Source organism: Mus pahari, chromosome X (assembly GCF_900095145.1).
Source record: "Mus pahari chromosome X, PAHARI_EIJ_v1.1, whole genome shotgun sequence".
NCBI classification, from domain to species: domain Eukaryota; kingdom Metazoa; phylum Chordata; class Mammalia; order Rodentia; family Muridae; genus Mus; species Mus pahari.
In genome coordinates, this window is record NC_034613.1 from 6,973,168 (window position 1) to 6,998,758 (window position 25,591).

General features: G+C 38.0%; 1 protein-coding gene across 13 annotated transcripts in view; it reads right to left on the reverse strand.

Moving 5' to 3' along the window:
• Positions 1-25,376, reverse strand: part of Cask (calcium/calmodulin dependent serine protein kinase) — a 344,733-nt gene extending 319,357 nt beyond the window's left edge. For 11 of the 13 annotated variants that reach the window (XM_021188353.2, XM_021188350.2, XM_021188347.2 and 8 more), the window contains exon 1: positions 24,644-25,376. In XM_021188353.2, the coding sequence (XP_021044012.1) occupies positions 24,644-24,702 (59 nt within the window). In that variant the 5' untranslated portion in view covers positions 24,703-25,376. The remainder of the gene's footprint in view (positions 1-24,643) is intronic. The other 2 variants (XM_021188351.2, XM_021188345.2) reach the window with 1 other exon arrangement.
• Positions 25,377-25,591: the final 215 nt, after the last annotated feature.

Sequence of the window (25,591 nt, forward strand, 5' to 3'; positions counted from 1 at the left end):
AAACGTCAATTGTACTTAGCTAATTCCAGGTAAAGAAATGTGAATCTGAAAGAACAAAAATCAACCAAACAAAAACAACACAAAACTACAGTCAATCCAAAACAGGAACGCTATCATCTATCTACATATTCTGAGATGTATCATTTCTCAGTTCACAGAAAATATCACAATTTTCAATGTATTCTTCTTCCATTTCATTTTTCCTTCTATTTTGGAATAAAAAGAAAGATAAATGAAAACCCTGACACAAGGATCTCAATTTAGCCATCTGCCAACAGATCAAAAAAACCATCTGAAGTTTTAGACTGTAAAGCAGCCACAGGTAGTTCCAGATGGTCTGAAAAACTTGGGGGCACTAGCTCCATGTGCTTTGTCTGTGCTTTCTAGCAAGAACCTCCAATGACTTAAACCTGGAAAAGGAGAAATGTAGGCCTTGAAATTGGTGCTTTCCAAAGGAAGGGAAGAAAACTAATTTAAGAGACTGAAATTCTGCAGTAGAAACCAGAATTATCTATGGTTGTTATCTATGTAAACAGAATCTATCAACACCAAACATTATTTTGAAGATAAAACATAACACTACTCATTTAAAGGTAAAGTACTGAAAAGGCTAGGACTAGCATAAACACTACCATGTAATCACATTTTCTACTAAGAACTTTTACCCCATAGTTGTTCCTTAATATTCTTTTCCACATGATACTAAGAAGTCACTCATAGCTTTGAACAGCACATAGACAATGTTTCCACTAGCTGACCTAATGCTGTGACCCTGGAAAAAGTAGTTGCACCAAGAGATATCTGTTTACTCCAGAGGAAGGCTTATATAAAAAATATCATATTTAAAAGATGAATTTTCCAGCAGAAACTCACAAAACTCGAGAGCAAAGCATGGTTTCAAGTTGTACAGTTTTATAGATACTCTTTAGTTACTTCCTTGTTGATATAGTCTTAATGAACTACACTATAATGATGTTTATTAAACTGCTTAGTAAACTATTTTATCTAATATCATCTACTATTATCTAAATAAGATACCAGCTACCCCTTCAAATGTCCATTTGTGGAAGAGTCCACAAATCAGGGCCCAGAACTCATCAAACACACCAGATCAAAGAATGGTACAACACCCTCAACTGCACTCCATACAAAGGAGGACACCTAACAACTAAATTAATGGTGATGCAATATCAGTTGACCAATATGTGTGTCAAGAGACCAATGAATCTATAGGATTCAGTTCCATCTCCACTGCTGGCACAGGCTACCTGGAATGGCCATCCAACAGTCTATCCATCTTTTCCCATCTGATCCTACATTTTACCTCTTTGAAAAAAGCACTTACTATGGGGGTCAGGGATCCTGCCACATCATTTGAGGGTGGAAAAAAAGGCTATTTTACTAGGCATGATCTTTATCTTTACCACCCACTCAAAACCTAAATAAATTTTAGATTAACCAACAACAATAGGAAATCAAAACAAAAGAAGATGGCATAATGCTCAGGAAGCAGCAAAACAACCAAAGAAATCAAGAAAAAGACTGATAGGTTAGAACTATGGAAGAGGTATGTTTAACCAACCTCCACTAACAAATTTCACAGTATGAAATTTAATGAATGCCCACAGCATGCTGACTGCTCAATGCTGATTGGCTCCTGGAAAATAAACATGCTCAAGAGCCCCACAAATTAAAATGTCATTTAATTTAAAGAGAAACTCTTTATGTTTCTCTTTATGCTCACTCTATGTATGTCTGGCATTCTTAATTCTAGATTGTGTGTGTATACCAATCAAATATGAGTTAAAAAAGACAAAACTGAAAACAAACAAACAAACAACAAAAACAGGGCATTTGCTCTGCAAGCCTGACAATCTGAGTTCAATTCCCAAAATCCATGTGAAGGTAAAAGGAGAAAATCAAATCTACCAAGTTGTCCTCTAACACAGAAGCCAATAATAATCATTTGACTAAGCAGGTATATTTCTGGAACTTCATTCTTGGTTAAAATACACACACACACACACACACACACACACACACACACACACACACACACACACATATCTGGATAAAACCTTGCCAGCAAGACATATTTTTTGAAAGTACTAACTGTAACATTTTTTCAAAGTGGAGAAACAAAAATTACTATGTTAGACACTGAGGGTGAAGTAGGACAGAGCAAAACAGCTCCAGGCTTTCCTGAGCTTGGAGCCTATTGGAAAAGTCAGTCAAATTATATAATTATCTAAAGTACAATAATAGGGGAATCACCAAGTAAATTATAAGGCTTTCAAATAAATGATAAGATGACACAGTCATCAGAAAGTATTTATAATGAATTATCAGGGGCAGGAGGAAATACTTGTACTAAATGAAAAGCTAACAAATTATAGACACAGTGTAAACCTATGAGGTAAGGCATAAAACAGCAGAATGAGGCTTCTGTCTACAGATGATGGGTAATACCAGAAGGTCTGTGGCACTTGACATAGAGCAGTTTCCATCCTTTACCAGGACTCTGTGGTCTCCTAGCTTTGTGGAAACTGTCATTGCAGGGAGTTGACCCGATTTATGAACCTATTCTTGGGGCACTGGTGAAAAGAATAGCAGTCATCAGTGCACAATCAAAACCCACAGCTGCTTAAACCCACAATATTTCGTTGAGGCAAATAAGACAATAGCCAAGCATATAAATAGGAGAACTTTGAAATGATACAAAGAGGACTTACAACTCTAATGTATTTTGGAGGTTCAGAAAGACTGTGCATTATGTAGAGCTATGTGCATTCCTGAGAGGGACTGGGAAGGCTCCCAGTTACCTAGAACTGCAGCTGGTTGTGAGGCTCTGTACAAACTCCAAGTGAAAGTCAAGCAGGTTATGTGTGTGTGTGTGTGTGTAAAATTTTCTTTTCTTAACTAGTCGACGAAATAATAGGTTTTCATACATGTTTCACTTGGCTGGCTCTCCCCCACCATCCCTCATCAGTCTGCCTTCCTCATCATACTTTCCCCCACTATTCCTCCCTTCCATATTTAATTGTGGCCCCTACTGGTCACTGCTCGAGGTTCTTTTTTTCCAGTCGTATGTGCCCATTTCTAGTTTCCTGGCCGTTGCCCATTCCCCCTCCCACCTGGATAAGCATACTTTCCAGTTTGGGGCTAGAATCTGCATGTGGGAAAGAACATGCATATTTGTCTTTCTGAGCCTCAATTACCTCACTTAGTATTTTCCAGTTCCACCCACTTTCTTGCAAAATCCTAAGTATACTTTTCTTTACAGTGGAATAAAACTCCATTATGTGCATGTGCATGAACACACACACAAAAAAAATTTCATCTTCTGTTGATGGATATCCAGGCTGATTTAATTTCCTTGCTATTGTAAAAGAAACAGTGATAAACATGGATATGCAGGTATCTCTATAGTAGGGTGTAGCATTTTGGGGGGTAGATTTCCAGGAGTGGTACAGCTGGGTTATCCGATTTGTATAGTAGTACATTAGCCTATACTTCTCACAGAATATAAGGGTTCCCCTTTCCTATATCCGAACCTGTACTTGTCATTTATTTTCTTGATGATTGCCATTCTCAATAGGGTGGGATGAAATCTCAAAAGTTTTACTTTGTATTTCTCTGATGGTTAAAGATGATCTTAGTTTCTTTTGCTTCACAGCTTCTTAATTTTCATATAATTCTATGTGTTAATTCTTAGAGTTGTTTCTTGTGTAATTGGGGTTATAGATAGAAATCTGTTGCCTGTTTTTCTTTAGCAGTTCCAGTGTTTCCTGTTTTAAATTATCATCTCTGATTGACTTTGAGTAGATTTTTTTTATGCAAGGTGAGAGAAATTATCTAGGTACACTTTTCTGCCAGCACCATTTATTGTATAGGGTTTTTTCCCAATTCATGTTATTGACACTTTATAAAAAAATAACTTTGGTGTACAGTGCTGTATGGGTTTGTCTCTGGGTATTCCACTAGGTTCCTTTGGTTTACAAATCAAGGCAGATGTTTACATATTATTTTTTTAAGTCACACATATGTGTGTTTATGTGCTCATCAGTAAAGGCACCTCAAGGATCCAGAGTAGGGTTTGGAAACTCTGGAGCTGGAGTTATAGGTGGCTATGAATTACCGCTACCTGACACAGATGCCGAGAACTGAATTCAGGTCCTCGGCAAGAGCAGTATAAGCTCTTAACTCACGATCCATCTCTTCAGGTCCTAAAAAGACTTATAAATTACCTAAGCTTCAAATGGCTGGCCCCACTCCACATACACATTCTACCTAACAAAAGATGTAAGGCTTACTGGCTCAAAATGCTTGTGGTAAGCTGGCCAGTCGTTGATTACCCACTTAATTACGCTTTCCAAATGGAAAACCCTAGGAAAACAGACTTTTAAAAAAATTGAAGAAAATTAAACAAAATGTTCATGCAGGCAGGATGAACGATCCCTGAAATCCCTGGAATTCAGGAGGTTGAGGAAGGAGTGCTACTTTGAGTTTGAGGTCAGTATCAGTTACATAATAAAGATAACCCAGGCCACAGAGATCCTGTCTAAAAGACAGCCAAATAGTTCCATGCTACCAGAGAGGAAGCACAACTACATAATTAGTCCAGGCAAATCACTGAACCAGATGAAAACCACCACCTTTGGAGACTCATAACAAGAATTTTTACAACATATTATTGAAAATATCAACTCATTGAGAAAAAAAATGCTGAAGGGAAATAGTAGCCAACCAAAATTGGCTCTGAAGAGACCCAACTGTTGGGTTTAGCAGACATTATGCTTTAGTTGTATTGAATTTTTAATCACATGTGCAAACAGACACACATGAATATGCCACAGCAGGTATGTAGAGGTGTGAGGACAACTGTAGGACTCGGTCCTCTTTTTATTTATTTTCTTACATTTGTGTGTGTGTGTTCACGTACACATGTGCATGCAGGAGGAAATTTGTGGATTTGTGAGAGTTTGTTCTTTCCTTCCTCCTTAGGGGTTCTGGGAAGTATAGCAAAGAAGCTGAAACCAAGGATATTATCAAAAACCTACATCAATGCAAGAAATATTTTTTTAAATTTGTCTTATATTCTTTAAAGAATCAAAATGAAATTTTCATTAGAAGAATTCAACACAAAATTAAGCTGACAAGAAGAAAAATAAGCAAATACGAAGATATTCTATCTAAAGAACAGAAAGAAAACTTATAGAAAAACTTAAATTTATGATGAAGTCTCCTTTTCCTCCTCTTCAGGAGTCTGTTAAGGATTTTTTTTAACATATAAGACCATACTATCCATAAGGAGAAATTTTTATTATTTTCTTTGTGATTTGGATGCTTTTTATTTATTAACTGTTCCAACTTGATCTTCTAGTAATATATGAAAAAGAATTGGTGAATGGGTATGGATGACTTGTTTATAACATTAAAGGAAAAGCTTTCAAGATTTCTAGATTCAGTATATTAGCTGTGGGGTGGTTACACACAACCCCTAGTTGTTTTTTTTTTTTTAATCGTTAAAGTAATTTAAATTTTATTGGATTTTTTCCTTTTTATCTTTTTTTTCTTCTAGTGAGATAACCACATGGATTTCATAGTTTATTCTACTAATATGTTTTATATTAACTATTAGCATATAATGAACCATCCTTGTACCCTACAGATAAATTTTATTTAATCATGATGTTATGATACTTCTTCCCTCCCACCCATGCTACCTGAAATTTAATAGTAAGTAAATGAAATAAAAAGTTTGATTGGTATCAAAGGTAAAACGAAATAATCAGTTACAGAATCACTAATTTTAGAGTTCAAGAGGACTTAAGAATTATCAGTGACGTCAACCTCTCCACTTTCCTACTGGGAAAAAAAAACCTAGAAATCAAAGAGGTATGTTCATTTGTTCATGTCATGCTATATGATAACCAGCTTTCTCAAGAGTCCCTTTAGGTAGAGCATTTTTCTAACAAGTGTGAAAGTTGTAAAAACCAAAATGAAGTGACCTGGGACAAAGTGTAATAATCAGGAAACCACAAAGAGAGGGGTTCTCATGAAAATCTGACTCATGCATATGTGATACAAGTTATCACAAACATTGCCAAAACTTGCAACCTTGCACAAAGAAATACTTCTACAAGGATGTCTACCCAGTCATTATTGTTCAACTTTGGACCACACATGCCATCCATTACTGAGTCTTGTAAGCAAGGATAATTCTTACAAAATAACATATGTAACTTTCCTTGTTTTGCCTTTTAAAAAGTTCATCCTTTGCCTCCTTGGTGTGTCTATGATCCATTATAACATCTGCAATAGCAGACTGCAATCTTATCATTTCTCATTAAAATCTGAGAAAGCCAGTTTTTCTGCCACCCATTTGAGGTTGAGGAAAGGATGCATGCCCCCTTTGAATATGTTATTGAATTTGGACTGCTTCCATTTGGTTGAAGAATTTGCAAGTTACCTCCATCATGGATATTGGCATGTATTTTTCTTTTTCTTGTATTCTGCTTTGACATTCGAGTAATACTTGACTCATAAAGCCAGTTTGAAATAATTCCTCCTCTTCAAATTTCTGAGAGTTTACAAAGGACTGACATTAACTCTTCTGTAATATTCAGGAGAATTTATCAATGAAGCCAGCAACCTTGACTCCTTGCTTTTCTTGGTGGAAAGGTTTTTGATTACTAATTTCCTTCTCCATTATTGGTCTGTTCAGATTTTCTATTTCTTTATGATCTAATCTTAGAAAGGAATATTTTTCTAAGAATGTATCCATTTCTTCAGGTGATTCAATTTGCTACCATGTAATTGCTCAAAGCAGTCTCTTATAACCCTATTTCTCTATTATTTGTTGAAAAAAAAAAAAAACCCTTTCATTTACTTACTTTTGTTAATCTGGCTAAAAATTTGTAGATTTCATCTTTAAAAAGAATTAACTTAGTTTTGTTAGTTTTGGGTTTTTTTCTATCTTCTATTTCACTAATTTTTGTTTATTTAGTCTTTCACTTTGCTGATTTGGAGCGTAGGTTTGTTTGTGGTTTTTTTCTCTCTACTTCATTTGCGAAGTTAAATATTTATTTGTGATCTTTGCTTTTTCTTGACATGTGTAAATGTGCACATTTGCACGTGTGTACATGTGTAGGCCAGAAGTGAACATCAGATGTCTTCTTCAGTTATCTTCAACATACCTTTTGAGACGGTCTCTCACTTTACCTGGAACTTACCTATTTGGCTAGAGTATAGGCAGTGAGTTCCAAGGATCTGTCTGACTCTACCTTCCCAGGGCAGGGATTATGAGAATGTACCATCAACGCCTGGATTTTTTTACTTGAATTCTGGGATCTGAATTCTGGTCCTCACACTTGCCTGGCAAGCAACTTTCCAGCTTGAGTCATTTTCCTAGCCTCTAATGTTGATGTTGAGCACCATAAACTTCATTCATAGAATAGGGTTTTGCCTTAGTTCTCAAGTTTTAGTATATTTTATTTCCATTTGTCTCTAATTAGATGCAAATATTTTCTCTTTCAGTTCCTTTTATGACCTATCAGTTGTTAAGGAATGTGTCACTTAATTTGCACACATTTTTTAATTTCTCGGTTATTCTTGTTGATTTGTAGTTTTAGAACACCATGCTTGGAAAAGATACTGGCTATGATTTAAATTGTCTTAAAATTGCTAACACATATAAGACATACATTACCACATTCATTTGAGAATGATTTGAAAATAGGCTGGTGGTGTCTCTTAATGGAACAGTCAGATAGCAGTAAAGTATCATAAATCAACATTTCTCCAAATCCCTTCTAGACTCTTTTTGGTTTTTAGGCTGGTGCTTTTCTCTTCTCTTCTCTTCTCTTCTCTTCTCTTCTCTTCTCTTCTCTTCTCTTCTCTTCTCTTCTCTTCTATCTCTCTCTCTCATATATATATATATATATATATATATATATATATATATATATATATCTTCCTTTCTTTTCTTTTTTGTCCCAAATTATGATTCTCAAATCCTCTAGATAAGTGATATTTTAAAAAATTGTGGATGATAGCAAAAACGTTCCAAATCTGTGCCACTAACATGTAGCCACTAACAATACATAGCTATTGAGCATGTGAAATGTCGCTGGTGTGACTAAAAAGCTAAATTTTTTTAAAAATAACATTTTTATTGAGATATCCACAAACAATAAAATTTTCTCTTCTTAATATACAATTTGGTGGGCTTCAGTATATTCAAAGTCGTACACTGATGAGCAAGCACTATTCTGGAGACCAAAGAAGAAACCCCATGACCTCTTACAGTCACTCTACATCCTGTCTCTTCCCCACAACTACAAGTAACCACTAATTTAGTTTTTCTATCAAAATATGTATTTCTTCTGGAAATGTATATAAACACAATTATACATCATGTGGTATTTTATGCCTGGTTTCTTTCACTTAGAATAAATTTTAGAGGAATCCATGTTGAAAGCTGTATAAATACTTCACTCCTTTTATGGCCAAATAAAAATTCACTGTGCAATTACTAAATTTTCTTAACTGTTTGTCTACCAATGTACAGTGGAGCTGTTTCTACATCTTGTCCTTTATGAATAATGTACATATGAGTATTTTTTTATTTGAGTTTTGTGTAAATACAAGTTTTCAGTTCTCTTGGCTATATAACTAGTAAAGGAATTGCTGGGTCACACAAAACTAACTTTTTGAAGAACTGACAGCACATTTCACATAGTGGCTGTACCATTTTATATTCTCACCAATTTATAATCTTGCTATCAGCCTTTTGCAAATCAATCACGCTTGGTCTTAGACAATTTCATATATGTGTACAAAGCACTCTAGCTACTTTCTCTTCCGTCTCTTTTCTTCCCATTCATATGAACTGCTCTTCCTTCCTCCTAGTCCTTTCCCCAAATTCATGACTTTTGCTTTGATGATCCACTTAGTTTAACCAGAGCCACCTGCACAAAGCAGCCATCTATCTTTTTAATCCTAGCTGTCCTAAGTGTAACATGGTTGTCACCATGGTGTCTTTTTAATCCTAGCTGTCCTAAGTGTAACATGGTTGTCACCATGGTGTCTTTTTAATCCTAGCTGTCCTAAGTGTAACATGGTTGTCACCATAGTGTCTTTTTAATCCTAGCTGTCCTAAGTGTAACATGGTTGTCACTATGGTGTCTTTTTAATCCTAGCTGTCCTAAGTATAACATGGTTGTCACTATGGTTTCCTATTTGCATTTTTCAATGATTTAGTGTTGTACACTTTTTCATCAGTCTACTGGTGATTTAGAAATTCTCTCCAGAGAAAGTTCTGTTTAATGAATTATATTTAATAATGACTAACCTGAAACAGCTGCATCCTTGTAACTACCGTATTATCTACCTTTACTCAAGGTCAGGTTGGGCTAGCTAGTTGACTGAAAGCAAGTCTAGCCACATGGGTTATACTAATCAGTGTTCATTGTCCTGTGGGTTTTGAACCCTTTGGAGGTTGAAAAAACCCTTTCACAGGGGTTGCCTAAGATCACCAGAAAACACTGATATCTACATCATGATCGATAATGGTAGCAAAATTACAGCAATGAAATAGCAATGAAAATAATGTTATGGTTGGGGGTCACCGCAGCATGAGGAACTGTAGTGAAGGGTCGCTGTAGTAGGAAGATTGAGAAACATTACACAAGGTGGTCTGAGTGTAACAATAGCAAGGAGAGAAGGGAAAACAATGCAAATGCTGGGAAAACTGTGGTACCTAGTATGAAGCCTGACACTTGGAAAGTTTTCAGAAACTAGGGAAACTAATTAGTACTTAGTACTAGATAGGATTCTACCACTATATTCAATATCTACAATACAATTCTATGTTTACAAATTAGTTTCAAAGAGTCATTGCGAGATTTCAATGGTTTCAAAGTAGGAAAATATTAGTACAAAAAGAACATAAGACTTGTTACCTGGAGACCTGGGTCCAAAGTGTATTTACTAATGAGCCTTATCTGATAATGCACCATAAACACTCTTAAATCACCCTCTCTTACTTACTAAGAAATTTTGAATCTGAACATCATAGCCTTGAAAATGGTTCAAAAGCCACATTCAGCAGAATTTATCTAGCAGTTACTTCTCTGAAAGGAATGCTCACCTCCTAAGCATCACTGGCTGCCAAGGAAGTGAGGAAAATTACTGAAGCTTACCTCTGAATCTGTACAACTGTCTCAGATGGCCCTGCACCAGAGAGAACACCACAGCACAAGCCAGCAGAGCATTCCTCTTAGCTAAGTGTAGTGTGATTTACCCAACTTTTATCATCACCCACCCTGCCTGTTTCAGGTAGATAAAACGGAAGGGATGAGGTGGTTCAGATGATTTCTGTGGGTGGCTATTGTAATAGCTGGGAAAATAATACTGCCTTCTTTTAAAGAGATCATGTTCTAGTCGTAGCCATAATTTAATTTAAAAAAATACTTCACCTCCAACACTATTTGCAGAAGACAGTAAATCTCAAATTATCTGACAGGCTGCCTTGGGCAATAGCCCTAAATGACCAGTCTGTGTGTTTGCCTTTGTATGTCTCCTCTTTCTATCTCACCACCAGGATGAGTAAGTAGGGCAAAAGGTATGAATTAAGTTGATGGGGAAAGCCTAAAAATAATGAAAGGGCTAATTCAGTCATGTCCAGTCTGAATTCATTAACTATGTTCCTTGTCTGAGATAAATCATGAACCAAACAAACTCACAAATAAGACAGCTCAATAGCACTTAGCCAAGTACTCCTTTCTAACTTAAAACAGTCATAGAAGGAAAAGAAATATAAGCATGGAATCACATCTGCAACAAAAACCACCTTCTCTGCTTTTGCTATTAGAACAGGAGACTATAGCATGACCTTTCTTTCAAAAGAAAACCCACTGACTTTCCTTCAGTGATATGGGGAAACAAAAGTATCCCAGTCCATTAATAAGAACAGTAGTAAAATCACTCCCTATATTTTATGCGATGCTGACCACCAATGATCTTAACAATTTAGAGCAAGAACAAAGGAAAAATCATTTCAAAATTGCATCCCAACTATAGACATGAATCACCATTCTTGGTTGGATGTGCAAATGCTAACGATAACTCTCCCAGGAAATGCTTGAATATTACCCAAGATATTTGTTATCTGTGTGTAAATCATTCTGGTAAGGTGCAAGCAACTACAGCACTGCAGGACAAAGATAACAGTACTTCAGGCACAGCAATTAGCTCACAGATTCCTAAACAAAACAGTCACAAAGTGGGATTTGTCTTGAGGAAATAAAAAAGGCAGGAGGAATAGAGAGAAATGAAGATTACAATGTATGATTAAGTTAGATTACACTAGAATACAGAAATACCAAGGCACGCCACATGAAATCAGTGAGAAACGGTCATAGCACTATTATCAAGCTTGGTACTATTACCAAGCAGAAAAAAGAAAGGGCAACATAGTATGTTATTTTTATTTAAAAGTCTAGTCATTAAGTTAATAAGTTGATATTAGAAAGAGGAATGGGTTTGTAGAAATATGAAGGTCATGTGTAAAGGAAGATGTGAATATTTATGTAATGATTTTAACTACTCACACTTTAGAATTATGGGCAAGAAAACAATATTAAAACTGTATTTCAAACAGGAGTCAATGAGCTCTTTGTTTACAGGACCCTGTAAATAACAAATAATCAAGGCTCTGTGGACAACAGTCCTGAAGAACTATCCAACTCTGCTTATAGCATAAACAGCAGCCATAGACAAGAAAGAGGGAGTGAGCCATTTTATTCTACAGGTCATCATTTACTGATCTAGAGTTCTAAGTGGGTAGTTCTCAAAAAAATGTCATGTATATCAGAATTCTCTTGGAGATCTTGTTAACATGGCAATAATGAAACCCCATTCCCCTAGCTTCAGATCTGGAAGGTCAAGGTGAGGCCTGAGATCTGCATTTCTACCACATTCCTAGGAGCAGCTGCTAGCCAAAAGGTGTTCTATACTTTGAGAATACCTAAACTCTTCCTTACAGGCTAGCCATTTGTTAAAGAGTCTAACTTCATATCTGGTTAGACACAAATGTTTCTCACTTGAACTTCCAAATTTAAAGGTTCAGTCGAAATTTTACAATTTAAAGGGAAAAAAAAAACGTTAATTTCCATTGTGTCTTTGCTTTGATTTCAGGGTGGATTTATTATTGCTCCATCAGTAAACACACTTTACCTTTGTATAATCAACATTTTGACCTAACATGTTCTAAATCATATTTAAGAGAGAAAGCATATTATGTAAGGCTCATAAAGACAACACAAAATCAGTTTAAGGACAAAGGTAGAGCCCAGCAAGCTGGTAGAAAGGCACTCACTGTGCAAGCCTTACAACTTGGGTTGGATCCCTAAGAACAACATGGTGGAAGAAAGAACAAACTCATACAAGTTGTCCTCTGACCTCCACATATGCCACACATACATCTCGCTCACACACAGAGACACATTTTCTAGAAAAAACAAATCCTTCCCAAATCAGAGAAAATTCAGCAGTGCCAGTCATTACTATCCCTTTTTAAATTTCTTGGTTTTGATTTCTATTTTATGAGCACTGGATCCCCTGGAACTGGAATTACAGGCAGTTGTGAGATGCCCAATATGGGTGCTAACAACAGAACTTGGGTCCTCTGCAAGATCAGCAAGTTCTCTTAATGTCTAAGGCATCACTTCAGCTACCCATTCTTTTATGAGATGAAGAAATAGAGAAAAATAATCCAAATACTGATGTCACGTGCAAATTTATTTAATAATTTTCTAAGAGGCATAGTAGCATATGTGTTTAATCCCAGCACTCAGGAAGCTAAGGGAGGTGAATCTCTGTATGAGGCCTGCCTGGTCTACATTGTGAATGCCAGGCTAAACAAACAAATATTTTTAAAAATAAAGTTTCTTTAGGATACTTATTTGTCTTGGTCTCTTTTTTATTTTTTTATTTTTTGGAATGGTGCATTTTAAGAGAGGGTCTTACTCTGTGATTTAGTCTAACCTTGAGTTTACAGTAAGCTTCCTGTCTTTGTCTCCCAGTTGCTGAAATTGCAGGAAAGAAACATCATGCCTGGATTACCAATTCTTAAATTGATTTTTTTTTCAAATCCAACTTACAGCTCTCTATGTTTCTACGTCTAAGAAAGGATCTGGAAATAAGAGGAAATGTGTTAATAAGGCCATCAAGTCCATATTCATATTTGTAAACCTAATACTGAAGCCACCAAGGTAAATCTAACCAAGAAGCCTGAAGATCCAGATATCAATCTAAAGCCCACTAAACCTTTAGGACAAGTAAGTCATAGACTATGAAGTATGATCTAGCAGCCTAATGGGAACACTCAGGCACAGGAGAAACATTAACATTGGGAATCTAAAAAGTGCAGCAGCAAGATGAAAGGATGGACTATCCAGAGACTACCCCATCCGGGGACCCATCCCATCATCAGCCACCAAACCCAGATATTAATGCACATGCCAGCAAGATTCTGCTGAAGGGACCCTGATATTGCCGCCTCTTGTGAGGCTATGCCAGTGCCTGGCAAACACAGAAGTAGATGCTCACAGTCAGCTATTGGATGGAACACAGGGCCCCCAATGGAGGAGAAAGTACCCAAGGAGCTGAAGGGGGCTGCAACCCTGTAGGTGGAACAACAATATGAACTAACAAGTACCCCCTGAGCTCATGTCTTTAGCTGCATATGTAGCAGAAGATGGTCTATTCGGCCATCATTGAGAAGAGAGGCCCCTTGGTCTTGCAAACTTTATATGACCCAGCACAGGGGAAGGCCAGGGCCAAGAAGTGGGAGTGGGTGGGTAGGGGAGCAGGGGCGGGGGGAGGGTATAGGGAACTTTTGGGATAGCATTTGAAATGTAAATAAAGAAAATAAAAAATTAAAAATAAAATTTAAAAAAAAGTGCAGCAGCACGCTTTGAACAGTTCCTCTTCAGATTTCCAGGCTTTCTCTGCAAAGATGATAACAAAGCACGTTCATGTGGACAGACGTTTACATAGATTAGTTTAATAGCCATAAGAAAAACCTTTAAAAAAAACTTTTCAGATTATAATTACATGTCTCCTTTCCCTTTCTGCCCTCCAAACCTTCCTTACAAGCCCTCCCAACTCTCCTTCAATTTCATGGCCTCTTTTTTCACTAACTGTTATTGTATGCAGGTATATATAAATACAATACAACCTGTATGTAGGTTTTCAGGACTGATGGTTTAAGCACTGAACAAGCAATTATGTGCTTTCCCCTGGGGAAGACCACCTCTCCCACTCCCAGCTTTCCTCGACTGCTTTTAGTTCTCTGTGTGGGGTTGAGGCCTCATGGGCTTCTCTCCATCCAGTTTGGCATGCTCGTTGATGTCATCATTGTTCAGCTCATGTTTGTCTGCTCATATTGGTGAGGCTTTATGAGTGTAGCTCCTGATGTTACTAAGAGACACAAACTCACTTGTCTTTGGCTCTTATAATCAACGAACTCCCTGGCTCTTGCAATCTTTTTGCCCCCTCTTCTTCAATGTTCCTTGAGCCTCAGATGCAAGAGTGTTTTGTAGATATATCCATTAGAAGAAATATTTTTAAAGAAAAAAAAATAGCATAGGTTACAACAGGTATGGTTAGTAAAGGGCTTTCCCCCCACATATTAGCATGTCTTAAAATATGTTGATTATACTATGAGATAATTATATTCTCAATTTGATCTGTTATCCAAATAGTCTAGTAATAATTTTTCAAATTCATGTGAAATATAATTAAGAATGGTCTCTGAAAAGAGCTTCCTGTTTTACAAGCATCTAATTACTTTATGAATACTTACTTTAAAAGAAAACATTAAAAAGCTAGTCATGCTAGAGTGACAGCTCAGTGGCCAAGGGCACATGCTATTCCTACAGAGGACCCTGTCCCATGGACTTTTTAAAAAGATAGTATCTAGGTGGGCATGGTGGCCCATGCCTTTAACCCAACAATCAAGAAGCAGAGGCATGTGGATATCTGTGAAGCCAGTTTGATCTACACAGTTGAGATCATATCTCCAAAAAAACCTGGGGCTGGAGAGATGGCTCAGTGGTTAAGAGTGCCGACTGCTCTTCTGAAGGTCGTGAGTTCAAATCCCAGCAACCACATGATGGCTCACAATCATCCATAATGAGATCTGATGCCCTCTTCTGGGGTGTCTGAAGACAGCGAAAGTGTGCTTACATATAATTAATAAATAAATGTTTAAAAAAATCTCTTTAGAAAAAAACTGATAATCTCAAATTCAATATTATATTATACTGCTAGATTAAGGCCTAATTAAGATAATAATATTAAGCCTAAATAGAAGATGGGAAATTATTCATACATAAATAAATTCAGATAATTCTCCTTTTAAACTAATAGTTTAAGGGAGACAGGTGGAGTCAGTGAAACTGCTAACCTAAATGATGCAATATAAATAACACTGTCCAAGGATCATAGGAAAAGACACCTTTTACTATCTTCTGAAGCCAACCTATTTCCATAGAAATGGTCTAAGTAGACCACCCTCTCCCATCAGGATGATCTTTTTCTTGGGGTGGGGTATAAAATGAAGTTTCTTTTGGGGCATGAGAAGGGGGGTGAGAAGGGAGTCTAGGAAAGAAATGGGACAGAAAGAGAGAGGAGAGAGAAAGAAGGGAAGAGGCCAGTCAGGAACTCATGGAGAGACGGGGGTTGGGGGACAGAGAGTCAGGATGATCATACTTACAGAGTGTGCATTTAGGTACTTTAAAGTCAGTGCCCAATGTTTTACAGACTACTCATTTGTCCTCTGTTAAGATATGGAAACTGCTGTCATAATAAAATTTGGGAAACTACTACAGTATATATTTAACAAAGTGTGTATGTAGTTATTTCTTAAATACATATTTCAGGATCTTCCTTTTCTTTTAAACAAATTAGCACAATTTGTATTATATGCATATATACATATGTACACACACCAGAGAACAACATGCAAGAATTGGTTCTCTCCTTCCACCATGTGAGTCCCAGCAGGAATCAAATTCAAGTTGTCAGGCTTGCTGGCAAGTACCATTACCCTCTGAGCCATCTCATCAGCCCTAGAGTTTCCTTTTCTTCATCATAAAACCTCACATTATGAGAAATTAATTCTATCAAATGTCCAAATGCAAAGGTATGATATAAAACTCTTTTAATACAAATTTTAGAGCTTTTCACCACACTGTAATACTACAACCCAGGACAGGCTTACAAATAAATTAGGAACACACAAAGAATATCTTTTGTAGCATATAACTTTTTTTTTTTTTGCTAAAAGGCACTAGGTGCTCTTGAATATATTTATATATTCCTAAGAGTTATTAGAGTTCCTTTATCTGAATTTCTCTACTTATTTTTAGGAATGAGGAAACAAGCCTAAAATTTTAAATATTACCCAAGAACTAACAAACCTTTCAAGTTTCGTGTCTGCTACAAAGAGTTCCTCAAATTTATTTTCCTGCTAGGTAGTCACATTGTCTCTGAGTTTCTCACTTAATATATTCATTCAACAACTACTGACGACTTTCTTTATGCTGGTTTAAAAACTATGCACAGACAGCAAGCAGCATGAACAAGTTAACTGTGACTCTTGCTTTATTGCCTTATCAGAATTCAAGAATTACTGTGATATGGTCTAGATCTAATCATCCGTCTCTTATTTACAGAGCTCCTTGAAAATGGAGAATTCAAGTGTTTGCTGGATGATGATGATGATGATGATGATAATACAACTAAAATAAAAACTGTAGATATTTCCATAGATGGTATTAATAAATTAATTAATTAATCTTCACAATCCACCTCAGAAGAAAACTATACTATCATTTTCATTTTACAGGTAAGGAACTAATGATCAGAGATGTTAACTAATTTGCCCATGACTTCACAGCTACAAATAAATAAATGAATGAATAAATGATACTTTACCTACATATTCATTTCAACATATTATTTATGTAACAGAGCATGTATTTAACACTGAGAAAGATCACATATAAAATTGTTGAAACTTACAAAACTGTCAAAAGAAATGAGTATGGCAGAGACATTCTACAAGTAAAAATCACTTAACCTTCACTTTAAATCACTAATCTATGCAAATAGCTTGTGAATCAGATATCATTCCTTCTATAAAGACAAAAATGGACCCAAAGGTTACCAGATCAGATCTTCAGGGGATGCCTTACAAGCCACAAAGCAAAGCAATCCGATATTCAGGGGAAACAAAAAGATAAGCAGAAAGGCTGAAAATGTGTGCTTCCTTAAAGCACAAAAGTGCATGGATGCATGAAGCAGCAGTGATATAATAGCTATCTGCATACCATAGCAAGGGTAGAGAGCTCTGGAACAGAATAAAACATTCTTCATTTAATAAGCAGTAAAATCTATCTATGGTTCAGTGATGTCCTAGTTTGTTTGCTGCAATAAAACACTGACCAAAACCAACTTGGAGGAGGAGAGTGTTTATTTGGTTTACATGACCCAGTACCAGTCTGTCATTGAGGGAAGCCAGGGAATTGGAAAGGCAGCCGGAGCAGAGGCAGGAACCATAAAGAAAGATGAGAGAGAGGATGAGTAAGGAAAGGAGGGAAGCATACTTACACCATCCAAGGACAAAGAACCCTTGACACCAGAAAGAATTAACAGCTCGATAATGGAATAATTTAAGGAAACAATATTAGTGTGATAAATACTAAGAACTTAAAGAGAAATATAAAAAGGAGAAAAATTGTACTTAATCTTTACTTTGTCACTCAATGAAAGGCTTCCATCTAATTCATGGTCAGATACAAGCTAGTGAATGGAAATGGCATTATTTTGGAAAAGCAAACTATTTTACTTAAAAGCCAGTACTCAAAATCTATAAAACACAAATACAGTGAAAAAGAAATCTGTACTATAAATGGCAACTAAAATATAAGCTCCATATTGTAAAAGCAGAACATCCCATCAACCTGGCAGCTGGTGACAGGTACTTTCTCTACAGTGGCAACTGTACAACAGTAGCATTTTTCACTACTTAAGTGAACAGTGCTGGCAGCTGAGACAGATTCGGAAGCTGCAGTTTAGGACGTGGTTTTCAAAGTCAAATGCAATTCACTATGTATCACAGGGCGTAAGAAATCATCCACTCTAGCCTCCAACAAATGCCTCTCTGAAAACCTCACTACTTCTGGCTCGGAAACTTAGAATAATTAGTCTGGGGAACAAACACTTGAGGAGTAAAAGGGATAGAGAACGTTTCAAAACCAATTATATTGTGGGCACATGATCAAGAGTCCTTATTTCCACTGCTAAAGAATATATAGACTTATTAATTAGTTTGATTACAAATGCTAATACTTAATCTTAGATCAATGGTTCTCAACCTTCCTAATGCTGTGACCCTTTAATGCAGTAGTGCCTCATGATGTGGTGACCTCCAACCATAAAATTATTTCCATTGCTACTTTATAACTGTTAAGTTTGATACCCTTCTGAGTCATAATATAAATATCTGATATGTAGTCTATTTGATATGTGACCCCTGTGAAAGGGTCATTTGACCCCAAAGTGGTCGCAACTCACAGGTTGAGAACCAATGTCATAAAGCAAGAGAAAAAAAAAAGAAGTAATTTAAGAAGGAATAGTATAGTCTACCAAAGAGGTGAGAAATGTAACTGGAAAGTAATCATCCTTTACAGTAATAAATTTTAAAGATGAAAATTAGTCTTATTTTAAAGAAATCCAATATGGTATTTTTTTCCATAACCTGAAACACCAGTAAGCTGTGGCCAAAAGGAACAATCTTTAGAAGTAGATAGAATCCCATGTGATCTTAGCCAGAACACTCCTCACCACCTCCTAAGCTCCTTGTTTTCTGTGAAAAGGGTTAGAATTAAATGAGATGATACATGTAAAATGCCTAATATTAGAAAGGTGAGTCAATGTCCTTTGCACAGTAGTCATTAGGTTATAAAACATTTTTTTTTATTTTAAAGCTTACTATGTCAAAGTTCCTTTATACATAAAGTCTGAAAACATTTACAAAATGGCAACCATTTGAGCATAATCTCAAAGAAATGTAGTATACCTATTTCTATAATTGGTCATAGATATAGAGATGCAAGAACTCTCAAAGTAAAGGAAATATCTAAGAACATAATTTACGGGAAATTAGAAATACAGTCCATTGTGTTAAGCCTGTATATACAAGAGAAAGACTGAAGAAAGTGAACTGTGCATTTCACACTATGCACAACAAAGAAGCTGCAAATGAAAAACCCTAAAGTAAATGGCAAAAAATCTACATAAAGAGACATGTACAAAGTAACTAAAGAGCTCACTTTCCCCCTTAGAGGGCCCCAAAATCAATGGCTCAGAAACTTCCCTTATCTCAAAATTCTGTAGGTTGTCTTCTGTAGAAGAGCAGCTAAATCCCAAGAGTTGGAATTATCTCGATTCTTGGAAATGTAGCTGGCGACTGTGCTGTTTACCTTGCTACGTGGCTATCACAGTGATCATGTTCTTGCCTATAACACCCTTTGCTTTGGGAACAATTTCCAATCATTCAGACGTACACATAACCTTTACGGAATATTAAAAATTATTTTATGTACAGTGTTTATTTAGGTTTTCAGTACAATTCTTCCGAATCATGTAATGTTTCCCCATGGGGTACTAGAACTCCAAGTCACTGATATAATCAATACATGGCAAAGCCAGAGTAATTAGCGCAAATCAGAAAAGCTAATTTTTTCCTCTATCCTTAATTATGTATTTTATATATTATTAATCCAGTGTTTACATAAGACTGGTTTTAACTCAATTCTCTGGCAAATTGCATCATTGTAGTCATAATTACAGAACTTAAAGTACATAAGTAACTTAACCATTCTCTTTTAATAAAGTGTGTGTGCAAACAATCCATACTAAACTAATGAATTTCTTATTAAATTAAAGCATTGTAGTAGAAAGCTATCATCAACAGTTATTGAAACAATCCTTGTTCTGTGTTGCTGCAAACATGAGACAATCACCATGTGAGCATTAGATGAGTGTCATAAATCAATGCAAACCTTAAAAGGCCCAGGAAACCAAAGCCAAACACAGGTTGAAACTAAATTCTTACACAACAGGCTCAGAAACATAAATGCATAGAAGATAAAAATCCATGTTTTGGTCTGATAGTTTAAATGCACTATAAAACATATTTATTCTACTTTGGAAAATATTTAATCCTCTGAAAAGCTAGTCCCAGAAACTAGCTTTTAAAACTGACTCTTTATACATGATCCATTTAGTTTTACAAATTACCTGTGTCATGTCTCAGGATTCTGCCTTACACTGTTCTGTAACAGGGTCTTGGCATTGATCTTGTTAAAAAGTTCCCTTGACAGTTCTAATATGTAGCCAGGTAAAGCACCACCACTTTAAACTAATTCAGCGTTTGGGGACAATAATTACTCCAAACTTGAGAAATACACTTTTTGCCTTTTAATGAGATTTTATTAAAACTCCTCAATTTATCCCACAGCTAATGAATGACTATTACATTGCAGGTAGTGTGTTTAGCAATGAAAAAACATGTTTGTTACATATTTTCCTGCCTTCAAGAAGCTACCTATTAGCTAGATAGAGAGACCATAAATAAGTAACTGTAATTAAATATGTTATGTGTTCTCAGGGTATAAGCAAACATAGTATGCCTGGCAAACTTGCATGTCATCCATGAGTCATTGCTTCATCATTCCAATTTCAATCTATGTTCTAGCAGAAAAAGAGAGTCAGAAGTTCCAGGTTACTGAACACTCTAAAACCCAGGGCAAATATTCAGCCTACATACATAAAAATAGTACATTGTATGATCCTTTTCCAAACATACTGCTTACACCAGAAAGATGGTGGGTTTTATGTTTTAACTTAAATGAACTGCTTTAAAACTTATTTCATATACCATTACTAGTTTCACATTTACCTACAAAACTATAAATCTGCAGAAGGAACAGTAAGTGATGACAAAATTAGTTATTAACTTGTATTGCATAATACCTTTTCTTTCCAGTAATTGCTACATTTGTTAAGATAAGAAGTTTGGGGACTAGATGGGTGTGGTGGTGCTGTACAATGAATCTCAGCATGTAGGAGGCAGAAGCAGAGGCAGGTGTGTATCTATGAGTTTGAGGACAGCCTGATCTACAAATCATGTAGTGAAACTATCTCAAAACAGAGAAAAAGGAAGTTTGTGCCTATAATTGTATTTGCTTCAGTAACTTGAAAGATGCCATATGAAAATGTTATGGAAACAAAAATCATTTAAGAGTTTTTGCAACTTTCAAAAAGAAAACACAGAGGGTGTCGTCTTACTTTTTTGAAAAGAAATAGCACCTTCCCGATCTTTATAATTAAGATACATGATTCTTTCAAAGATAGCTTTAATAAGAGTAACGTTTGCAACAGCTACAAAGAAAATATGTTGCAAAGAGCAATCTCTCTCCAAACCTCCTTACCTCAAGTTGTGTTCTTAACCAAGAAAAAGACACCAAAGGGGGTTTAGGTGACATTGGAAATTTAAACTAGGTGTGACAGCATACACCTTTAATCCCAGAATTTCAAAGGCAGAGACAGGCAGATCTCTGAGTTCAAGAGCAGCCTGATCTACATAACAAGCTCCATGGCAGCCAGGGCTGCATTCCTGAGAGCCTCCCTCCCACCCTCACTCAAATTGAAATTTCCTTACACCACCAAGTAGAGCCTAAAGCCACCTCATAGAAAAGGAGCAAGTAGGTAGGTGAGTAAGCAGAGGCATGAGTGGGTGGGTGGCCAATATGTCTTAAAAAACTGAAGTTTATTTTAAAGATCCTTAGTGAAAATTTATAACTCATTTTAAGATATTGTGGTGTAAACACAATTTGTGATACTAAGCTGATACAAAAGAAAATCAAAAGTCCATGTAGTCTGGATAGAAATCATCAAAAAGATTTTCAGGATGAACGATGATTTGCAAGGCCTTTCTGTTTAAGCTCATAATTGAACAAATTCTAAGTTTAAATGTATGCTGTCAAGGTCTCTAAAGAAAAAAAAACACCTCAAGCGAATTTCAATTTCAGGATCAATATATACTGACACGATTTCCCGGAGAAATCTTCAACCTTTGCACGGGGTGAGGAGCACCATCATTACATTCTTTAAGACTGAGTCTATCTTGGATTCATTATTTCAAGGAATGGTATTTTATAAACGACACCAACCAAGTCAGATTGTGTAGGATAGGAATGAAATTTCACAGTTCACAGTAGTGCAGGCAGCCACTGACTAGGTAGCATATCAAAATTAGCTTGCTCTTCCTCCTTCTGCAGCTGCAGAACAGAATGGATTAACTCAATTCTACTAGGGGTGTCTTCTGAAAATATTTTCTCAATTTTAAGTCAGCACAATAGAGACTACTAACATGAAGCTGGCCATTTTTGAAATCTACACTGTCATCCTTTCAGACCTGAAGGAATCAGAACCAATCACCAAAATTGATTCAATGATAGCTATTTCAATCACCATAATATATGCATGCATCTTAATCCCACATTTTCCAATTATCAACTTCAGGCTCACAACAGCTATGACTAAGATACAACAAGTATAACACACTCTCATTGTCATTTGGGTGTTTTTTTGAGAAACATCTAATTTGCCTTCTTTGTGTCCTCACAACAATGAAGAAATGAAGGAGATTTTTGAATTTTTTCTCTCTAAAATTGTGGCAGTAGACTATGGCTATTAAGCACTTGAAATATGACTAATCGAACTGAGGCATTTTGCATTCTGCTTACTTGATTAAAATTTAGAAATAGTAAATTCAGTTAGTGGAAAACTTTTATGTACGTTGGGAACAACTTGGAATATGTGAATTTTTTTGCACATGCAAATTTTAGGAGACCTAAATACAGATCAAGTACTTCTGGTAAAAAAATTAGCTTAGCGTCAAAATTGAGATGTTCTGTTAGTGTAAAACATACATTGCATTTCAATGGCTTAGTAGGAAAAGATGTATAGTATGGCAAAAATTTTCATGCTGAAATCACTAATTATATATAATGTATTACATAAATATTTTACGAAAATTGTACCTTTTTGTTTGAAATCTTTCTAAAGTGGCTACTAGAAAATGATAAATTACACGTGGCTCTCATTAAATAGCTTTTAAACAGCGCTGCTCTGAGCACATCCACAAAGACTGTACCAGACACATTTGGACATCCTCCTAACAGAGAGGCTGGTCACTGAACAATGGGGCAAGGAGCATTTGGGTCTAAGAAAAGAGTGTAGCAAGCTCTACCCACAATTTTACCATGTGAGCTGTATTGTAATATCTCAACATGGAGGAAAAAAAATCAGTTACCCGTACTCAAAAAATTGCAACTGAGTATACTGCAGACAACTTAAAAGAGGTAGAGCCAAAAGCTGTCTTGGTTTCATTTCCCAACTGTGGACCTTAAAATAGACAATAAAGCACCGCTTCCAAAACGAAGTAAAATATTCTAATACTAGCTATCTAACAAGCCCTATTAAATAAGCAGAAATCGCTCTTAAATCTTATCTCAACTTCCAAAGCCAAAGAGAATACACGCTGAGCTAGGAAATCAACTTCAGATTGCCAGCATTTCCCTCACAAGCAAATTAGCAGGATTGTGCACTTGGAATATTGTTTGACAAGAATGAAAAGGAAACAATTCAAAACAGATTTCAGGACTGGACAATTAGATGAGGAACTGCAGATTTAATTCTCAATCAGGACTGTGATTAATCTGATTCCCTGCTTTTCCCTAGTGTAATTATACAACACAGATGAAAGGATGAGCATTTGGACTGTCAGTTCTATATTCTAGACCAGCCCGGTGACTCAAAGCAGACGGCTCTACCACGCTAACCACCATCCCAACAACAGTGGAAGGGAGCCTCGAGCACTGATTGTACAGTCATTGCATAACGAGGCATTAAAAATTTGGTTGCCCCCAACTCTTTCTATGTTTGTCTATGGCAGGTGAAGAATCTGCTGAAACTGGACGCATCCGTCTTCAATAACCCTCTTAAATCCGGGCATGGGGTGAACACAAAGGCATCTGTCTAATATCCTGGCACAATAGACACACACCCCACAATTAAAAACCCCGGACGCGCTCTCTCGCTCTCTCCACACAAGCACATGAAATGCAGGCTGCTCTTTTCATGAAAGGTCTATGGGTACAGGAAAGGTAACAAAAAACCCAACTGTTCCCAGGAAGCAACTACAAAATTGGTCCTGCCACGTCCCTGTGTAACCGTCAGATAAAATGCAGGGAGCCCGCCCCACGCCTTATGGGGTGGCCGACCGGGGCTCGGTGGCCTCCACGGATCGCTGAGAAGCCCCCAGACCCCCTCCTGGCAGGAGATCCAGGTACACGTCTAAAAATACTCCAGGGTGAAGAGGACGAGGGAGGCATAGGGGAGGGAGAGAGGGCAGGGGGCAGGCCCGGAACGGGTGCGGGAGGCCCCGGGCATCGCTGAAAAGCATTTTTCCACACTCCCGCTCCCTCGCGTGGAGACTCACTTGCCGATCACCTCGCATAGTTCATACACATCCTCGAACAGCACGTCGTCGTCGGCCATGGTCCGGAGGGGACAGCGGCCGCAGCGTGGAGGGTTCTGAAACTGGGTTGGGGGCGCCCAAGAGCTCAGTGCCCGGCTCCGGGCTCGTGTCCTCCACTCAGGACCCGCAAGCCCTCGGTGCTGAGGAAGCTCAACTGGGGCCGCGAGGCCCGGAGACTGCAGCGCCTTTCCTCTGCCGGCTGCCGCCCCGGCGCGGGCGGCGGGGCCGGGGCGTGGGAGCGAGGGCGGCCCGGGCCCGGCGCCGCCCGCCCGCCCGCTGCTCCTCGCGCGGTTGCTGGCGACCGCGCTGCCGGGGCGTGCGGACCCTCGGGGACCGCGAAGCGCCGCACTCTCCGCTCGTCAGCCCGCGCGGGCCGCGAGGCCGCGACCGCTCCCTCTGCCCGAGACCGGCTCAGGCGCGGCGCGGGGCAGCTCGGGCTACAGGGGGGGCCGCGACAGCACCATGGAGGGAGGATCGTCGCGAAGGGAGGTGGTGGCGGCTGATCCGCGCTGGGGACCAGGAGGCGGCGGCAGAGACGCTCCCTCCTCCTTCTCCTCCTCCTCCCGCCGCCGCCGCCCTCCCGAGTGTGGGAGGGGGCTTCGCGGGATGAGCGTTCAGTGCGGGCGGGAGCGGCGACCGCTGCCTTCGGCTCCTCCCCTCCGTCTCAGCAACTGCCAGGCTCCGGAGCCCGAGCACCCGCCTCGCGCAGACCAACCCTCCTCCCTTTCGACCCGCACGGCAGCGAGAGCCGCAGACCCCGCCCCTCCAGCCCGTTGGGAGGCGTGGACCGCGGAAGGAGGCGGAGGAAGGGAGGGAAAAAAAAAAAGCGCTCCCAGTGGCGCCTGCGCGCAGCGCCCTCAACGTCACGAAGAACCGGCGGGCGCGGGGAATCTAGAGGGCGCTGGGGGT